The sequence below is a fragment of the Gekko japonicus genome, unplaced genomic scaffold (genome assembly GCF_001447785.1).
Source record: "Gekko japonicus isolate JY-2015 unplaced genomic scaffold, Gekko_japonicus_V1.1 scaffold69, whole genome shotgun sequence".
Classification (NCBI taxonomy): domain Eukaryota; kingdom Metazoa; phylum Chordata; class Lepidosauria; order Squamata; family Gekkonidae; genus Gekko; species Gekko japonicus.
Genome location: NW_015175972.1, coordinates 228462 through 236687, shown reverse-complemented (window position 1 = coordinate 236687; position 8226 = coordinate 228462). Strand labels below are relative to the sequence as shown.

Below are 8226 nucleotides of genomic sequence, written 5' to 3'. Positions count from 1 at the left end.
TACATTCCTAGCTCACACCACCTGGGCTAGGGTTATTCCAAATGGCAACTTTGCCCACCAGTCAGCAATCAGGACACTGATTTAGCCACAAGATTTACAATTTTAAATACTCCAAAATATTCCAGTGTTAATACAAAAGGATTCAGTGGCAACTACTTTCCACATCCAACCGGCAAAACCAGAGAACAAGCACAACGAATGAACTACTGTACCTCCCAGAATCAGGAAGCAATCACACCTGCACTTTCATGAAAATGGCATCTGAAATGTCAACTCTTCTGTGCCTACAGTGTTGTCAAGTGATACATATCTGATCACTTCCTAGTATAGTATCCATGTCTTACTTTATTATTTTAGGGCCACTTCACACTTAGATGTACATTGTGTGACCACAAACTGGCAAACTTGTTTATTGCACAGGTACACTCCTGGCATGATGTGATCCATGGGGTTGTGAAGAGTCAGACTCGACTGTGTGACTGAACAACAACAACACACTCTTCAGACAGCCAGACTGGCTGCAGCTCTATTTAGTAGCGACCGATTTTTTTTCTTAATCACAAGAATGGCCATTTCATATATTATGTCCCACAGTAAGACTCACCTTTTACTTTTAACCTTTGTCTCTTTTACCTCCAAAGTATTCTCCTCCTCTTCTTCACCTTTTACCTGTTCCAAAGAACAACATTAAAGTCTAGTCAATGCTACCATTTATAATTTCCACAGGAAAAATCACTGAATTAATCAGGAAAAAGTACAAGATGATGTGTATTTCCTACTGGCAGAAAGAAAGGGATTAGATATTCAAGAGGGTGCACAATTTTAATTAATAACATACATGCTAATAATTAATTATCCAATCATTAACAACCTGGAAGACGTTGTAGCTATGTATTACCAAGAAGTAACTACTAGACATGTCTGGCAAATCTTTGAGAGTCTTCTACTAGTTTTCAAATAGTTTATGGAATAGAGGTTTTCCAAGACTTACACTTTACTGGGCATCTTTGGAAAGCAGCCACCAGCTGACCAAAATAATAGTGTAAGATTTAATTTTGGTTCCCCGCTACTGAAATCACAAAAAAACCCACTTCTGATTTCTGCTTTTCTGGCAATACTTTGAGCCTCCAATGCTTACAGAGCAAAATAATGTATCTGTCAACTCTAGGGGGGTTTCATTTTGGTTCAAACAGGCCAAAAGAAAAAAGGGATGTACATGATGTTCCATTGTTCTTTAGAGGAATTAAAAACTAAAGGTGAGACCAGGGAATAGAAATCCCTAGAACTGGGCTTCACACGGAACCAATGAAAAAACCTGCCATTTCAGTATGGCACTAACTACTCTATCAACAATATATTTGATTGCACTTTTAATGCACACAGTACTTAGAGGCCTCACCACAATTCTAAGGATATTATTCCAATTATTTTGCAGTTCATGTGATGATTCCTTATTCCCACCCTATTTTACCAATCTGAAACAGCTCTGGCTGCTATTTGCCCCACTGGGGAAACTTACATTTGGATACCTTAAGTTTCCTCAACATGGCAAACAGCAGCTCCCTGGGGCTCTTCCAGGTTGGGAAACAGTGAGTGGGGGAAGGCTTAAGACCCCTTTCCCCAGTGTCCTATTCCAAAATCAGGCATGCACGGATACGGGAATTAAATTCTGAGCATCGAAATCCCAGTGCATGTCTGCTTAGAGGCAGCCACATGGGAGCCACAAAGACTTTGGTGCTGAGACAGGTCTGAAAACAGGAACCTCAGAGTCCACATGCAGTATTATCCTAACTCAACCATGTATTATTTTCCAGGCCAGCAAGCGAACAGACTGTAGGGCAACCCTGCAGACTCCTACAAAGAAAGCAACCTCATGGAACTCAGGACTGACTTTGCAACTAAATATGTTTGGATGTGACTCTAAGTCACATGACAAATTGGGCTTTAGGGATGGTAAATGGAACAAGGCTGTTCCTCTCATTCAACTTGAGCAACTCCTTTAGCTACCAGATGAAGGACCAAAGTCCCTGCCCACTTTCCTTACAACACTCCCCCCCCCTTCCCTTCCCCCACGAGCTGATCAAACAAACTCTGAACAACTCTTGACTACAGTATCTTCAAATGGAAATTTTAAATGAAAATCAGGAGTGGGGAAAACATCTCAACGATGGACAGAATGCAAAGGCAGAAGAATTACGCAGCTATTGTAAGGCTTTAATGTATGCACACGTACTGAAAATGGGAGCAGGGACTGAACTAAAATGTCCATTTATTTCCCTCTTTTATTTATACTCTGCCTTTCTCCCCAATGAGTACCGAATCAGGTTTAAGGTAATGGCGCTAACCTTTAAGGCCCTATGAGGCCAGGGACCAGCATACCTGCAGGACTGCCTCTCCCCATAAGCATCTCAAAGAGCCTTGCGCTCTCCAGACCAGCACCGTTTTATAGTCCCCAGCCCGAAAGACGTCCACCTTGCCTCGACCAGGGTCAGGGCCTTCTCAATCCTGGCCCTGGCGGAACATGCTCCCTGACTGAGATCAGGTCCCTGTGGGATTTGCTGCAATTCTGGAGGGCCTGTAAAACAGAGCTGTTCCCTAGGCCTTTGGCTGAGGCCGCGGATGTCACATAACATTGGCCTCCCCTGCCTCAAGCGCTTCATGTGCACTACGGTGCGATTGAGATCATGGGTGCTAGAAGCATCCAACTTATTCCACCAAATGATCCACTGCCCCTCCTGGCATAAGCATAGCATATTGGAATAGAAATTAATTACTGAGCGGCTAATAGATATTTAAATGATTAATTTAAATTTTAATCTGGTTAAGGTTTTTTTTATTGTTGTAACGTTTTTATGAATGTATTTATTGTTCTATGAGTTGATGTAAGCCACCCTGAGCCCCCTTGCAGTGTAGGGCGGGGGGGAAATCACAAAATAAATGTGAAAATGAAGACCCAAAGCGGCTTACAACATTCCCTCCTCCATTTTATCCTAACATCGATCTTATAAAGTAGGTTAAGCTAAGAGTGTGTGTTTGGCCCAAGGTCACCCAACAAGCTTCCATGGCAGAGCAGGGATTTGAACCTGCAGTCTCATGAATCCTAGTCTGAAACTCTAACCACTAGAGTTGGGGGGGGGGATAAAAAGATGTAGATGTCCACTGAATGGTCACTGCCAAGTCTCTGCACAGAGCCAAGCCTGCTGGTTTGTCATACATTGCCTAAAAGCAATCTGCTCTTCAAAACAATTCATCCCCAAATAGTTCAGATGGCTTTCTTTTCTAACACTTCAATGCATGTTTGTAGCCATTCAAAGTTCAAGAAAACGCACCTTATATTGACTTGTTCCAGACTACACTTTATATTGACTTGTAATCACAATAACAGAAACCACTTAAAATGTCTTTTGTATAGGCTCTCGAACATTCCAAGATGCTATTTACCGACTTCTCCAAATACCCCAAGCCAACCAAGAAGCACAGATAGTGCTAAATGCTAAGAAGCCACTGAAAAATTCTCTTGCCTGCAGCCTGTGTGTGCAGCTAACCACAGGCATTGTAAACTGTCATGCGTATAAAATTTTACGGACATGCCTGGAGGACCACGCCTCCTTCCCTTCAGGTTGTTACTGGCTACACTCTGACTGAAGCGCTTATGCTTACGTGTCAGCATTTGCCAGGCCACTACTACAACAGCAGTTCACAAGACGGAGAACTGACAGTCAGGAAGAAGAGAATTAAAGAAACATGTGACAGACCAAATCACCACTTTGCACATTTCTTAGACAGACACATTGGCAAACTCCAGGATCAATCTACATACTACTTCTCAGCAGCTGACTCCTCTCCCCAATCCCCACATAAGCGCTATTTTCCTTATACTGCGTTCCTAGGTAACGTAGAAAACTATGTAGACAGCGCCAGGGATCCACTTCTGCTAAATGAACAAAACATAATTACGTTCATAATGTGTACCTTTCTTATACTACCCAAATTACAATGCTAGCTCCCTCATCTCATATACCAGTGTGATGCGGAGCTTCAACTGTCTGACTGGGATCCAGGACCAACGCTCCCTCTAAGCTGTGGAGCCTTGTGAGCAAAAATTCTACTTTGTGAGCTACTGGCATGAAAGTTGTGAGCGAGCGATTTGGCTACTGCATAAAAGAGTTTGCTCTGGAGCCCTCCTTCCTGAGCTAAGACAAAAATGTGTGAGCCGGAGGCTAAAAATCTGTGAGCTAGCTCACACTAACTCAGCTTAGAGGGAACAGTGTCCAGGACCCCCACATTCAAATCCCCACTTTGCCATGGAAGCTCATCATGTGAACTTGGGACAGCCACTGTCTCAGCCTAACCTACCTCACAGGGTTGTTCTTTGATAGGACAAAATGGAAGAGGGAGAACAATGTCCTTAGATTTCCCTTGGGGAGAAATGCAGGACAGGCATATGTAAATAAGTGAAAAATTTCTTCCACCCGCAGACGGCATCTTAGCAGACCAGACACTGAGCGTAAAGACAAATGAGACCAGGCTCCACCATTACCACCACCAATCAATTATCCAGCACAGTACTCAAGCACGGAAATCAAACCATTGCAGAACTTGCATTTACAAGACAAAAAAAATCACTGCTAATGCCAACAAAGAGAAGGGGAAGCAACGAAAGCTATAGAGCAAGGGAAATTAACACCACACTGGGAGAAAACAGGGAAAGTGTCACCGCGGGAGGAAGAAACACTAAACAACACACAAAATTAGCGGTGCAAAGAAGAAGCGATTGGCGGCGCCAGAACTGGTATGTGCAGCATCTTTATGGGGGGGGGGGGGGATCAGGCACAGGGTGCTTCAAAAGGAAAAGCACTGTGACTCTCTACGCTGCTCACCTGCACCCCCAGGTATGCCAGGTGGCTCTCCAGGCCGGGATCCAGAGCCAGAAGGAAAGAGGAGGCAGCCCCGGAGCTCCCTGCGGAGTTCACCAAGCTCAGTTCGGCCGTCACTTTGGCCAGGTGCGTGCTAAGATCTATCGTCCGCTTCACCTCTTCGTTGAGCAGCTCTGGGGCCGTCAAGGCGCGCCCCAAGCAGAGAAAGAGGAAAAGGCTGGCGAGGTAGGACTCCATGGCCGGCCACGCTGAGAGACGCAGCGGCGGACCAAACCGGATGGACTCACTCCTTTGCGATGCCGCTCATTCATCGGGAGGGCACAAGATGGCGCCCCCCACGCTGAGGGAAAGACAAGATGGCGACACCCAGCAAGCAGCCGGCGCAAATGACTCGAGGACCCCTCCCTCTGTGGTGGCCCTGCCCGCCTGCCCCATGTGATCGAGGCAGCTCTGCGGTTGCCTGAGTGCACGTGAGAAATCGAACCCAGCGCTGGAGGGATGCGTCAGACTGCAGTGCTGTCAACAACCCAGATATTCAAAACAACAAGACAAAACCTTAACCAATTGCAGAAAAACTGTAGAATAAAGAAAAAAAATAGAACCCATTTCTCTCCAAAATCCCGAAATATGGTTTTCAAATTGTAAGAGGTATCAGAATTAGAGACGTATTGAGAGAACTTGTTTGTGGACGTGTTCCAGAGCTGAGTCTTTTACCTCTTTGCAAATTTTCAAGGAAACCCCATTAAAACAACTTTAAAACCATGTTGTAATTGGCGGAGTACTTAATTATTTAAATTACTAAGACAATGTTGCTTCCAGTAGTGCAATTCTGCACTGTCATTTCTATTGTTGTTGTTTTCATTCATACCTAGCCTTTCTTCTCAACAGGAGCCCAACATGATTTACATCATTCTCCTCCGTTTTATTCTTGCAGCAGCCCTGTGAGGCAGATTAGGCCGAGAGTGTGCAACTGGCCTCAACTCACCCAACAAGCTTCCATGGCATGAGTGGGGACTTGAACCTGGGTCTCTCAGATACTGGTCCGACACTCTTAACCATGACAAGCTTCCATGGCAGAGCAGGGATTTGAACCTGCAGTCTCATGAATCCTTTTGCTTAGTGGGATTTCAGTTGTGTAGATTTTATAGCTTTATCAGTATCTCTTCCTTTTTTATATTTAGGAAATATGCAAAGTGGTACACAAATTAGGGTTGCCAACTCTAGGTTGGGAAATACTTGGAGATTTGGGGGGTGGAGCCTGGGGAGGGCAGGGTTTAGGGAGTGGAGGGACCTCAGCAGGGTACAGTGCCATAGAATCCACCCTCCAAAGCATCCCTTTTCTCCTGGGGAACTGATCGGTGCAGGCTGGAGATAAACTGTAATTCTGGGGGATCCCCATGTCCCACTTGGAGGGTGGCAACCCTAAAATGGTGGCCATAAAAGGTCACAGTGAGAATGACTCTCAGCTTGGTAGATTGAGGTGGATAGCCGTGTTGGTCTGAAGCAACAGAACATATTGTGAGTCCGGTGGCAGCTTTAAGACTTAAAGGTGCCACAGGACTCAAACTTTGTTCTCATCTTGGTAGGGCAGCGATGGCTGGTCTCTTATGTTTATTTGCATCTGATTAGAGAGAGTATTCCCAGTAGGATGGAAGTATTTATTTACTTCATTTATACCCCACCTTTCTCTCCAATGGGGCCTCAAAGTGGCTTACACTGTTCTCTCCTCCATTTCATCCTCATAACAACATTAGAATCACAGAGTTCGGAGAGACCCCCCAGGGTCATCTAGTCCAACCCCCTGCACAATGCAGGAAATTCACAAATACCTCCCCACCCCAGTGACCCCTGTTCCATGTCCAGAAGAATACAGGAAAACATCCAAGATTCCTCCAAGAGCATAAGCCATGTTGGATCAGGCCAGCGGCCCATCTAGTCCAACACTCTGTGTCACACAGTGGCCAAAGCCCAGGTGCCATCAGGAGGTCCGCCAGCAGGGCCAGAACTCCAGAAGCCCTCCAGCTGTTGCCCCCCAAGCACCAAGAATACAGAGCATCACTGTCCCAGACATAGAGTTCCTTCTATACCTTGTTATAGAATAAGAAGGGGGGGAAAGTCTGTGGGATGACCCAATGTAATATGAGAGCAAATTCATAAAGCTCAAACATTATAGAGTATATAAGTCCAGGCCTTGGTTGCTGCCAGAGCGCACCGGAGCACCACTCCTCCAGCCAGGAGCGCAGGGGGCGGGCATATAAGCCCCACCCCCTGCTCCCACCAGCCATCAGTTGGGACACGGGGGGATGTTCCCCTGCCTCCCTGAGCCCCGGGCTGGTGGCCTTGGACTCCTAGGGGCAAATTCCACCTCTCCCGCGAGAGGTCATTCTGGCTCCCCCCAGCTCTCCTTAGGGGCTCTTTTAAAAATTATGCCCCCGCCCGGCCGCTTTAGGCGGCAGCTGCAACCACCGCAGGGGGGGGGCGACTGCTGAGCTGCCCTCCCCGGCTTTTTCAGTGTCCGGGGCCTGAAAAACGGCCTGCAGAGCCCCCCCATTCTCCCGTCCTTTTTGGGCCTGAAAAAGGGCCAGCCGAATGTCAATTTCGGCCCCATTATATCCTATGAGCCATTGAAGTCAATGGTGAAAACATAGGGTATATTCTGGGGGCTGAAAGGGAGGGAGTTTGAGGGAGAGGCTCCAAACTCGCAGGGTAGCTGCTGGAGCCTTTCCCCAAGATACCAACCATGTTTGAAGAACATTGGACCAGGGGGTCCAATTCTACGAGCCCCCAAACAGGTTGCCCCTATCCCCTCCATTGTTCTCTATGGTGGGGAAAAAGCCATTATTGGTACCTCACAAGCTAGACTTTTGACTTCCCCTGTCTCTATCCCTTTAGGTGTGACATTCTTGCAGAGATGTAAGATTGTAAACCTTTTGTCTTTTTTGGGGGGGGGAGCTATTTGCATAACTAAGGCCTGAAGTACTCTGTGCTTGGAGTTTGATGACTTATCCCCCAGCACCTTCCTTCTTTGCAGCTACAACCTTGCAGCCAGGCTCCAGTTCGCAGACAGAGTGTAGTCCCAATTATTGGAACCATAGATGTGATTTCTAGCATGGACAAAATTTCTCTACAGAAGCATTTTGAAGTAAGAAAACCCTAGAAAAACCTAAGAAATAAATCTATGATCAGTTTATTTATCACATTAACTTCAAATATCTTAAATGCACACATTTTTGTTGTTTCGTGTGTGTGCCTGCATGTCTGTGTATGTCTGGGGTTTTTTACACAAAATATATTTTTTTAATTTTAAAAGTTTATTAAAAGCATTTCAAACATATATATATAAACCAGA

General features: G+C 45.8%; 1 protein-coding gene across 1 annotated transcript in view; it reads right to left on the bottom strand.

The window, feature by feature from the left end:
• The window catches only part of RPN1 (ribophorin I), an 18158-nt gene extending 12912 nt beyond the window's left edge, over nt 1–5246 (bottom strand). Inside the window, exons 1-2 of the mRNA XM_015426077.1 lie at nt 4881–5246; nt 605–669 (exon numbers count right to left, since the gene is read on the bottom strand). Of these exons, the coding sequence (XP_015281563.1) occupies nt 605–669; nt 4881–5114 (299 nt within the window). The 5' untranslated portion in view covers nt 5115–5246. The remainder of the gene's footprint in view (nt 1–604; nt 670–4880) is intronic.
• Between the last annotated feature and the right edge of the window lie 2980 nt (nt 5247–8226).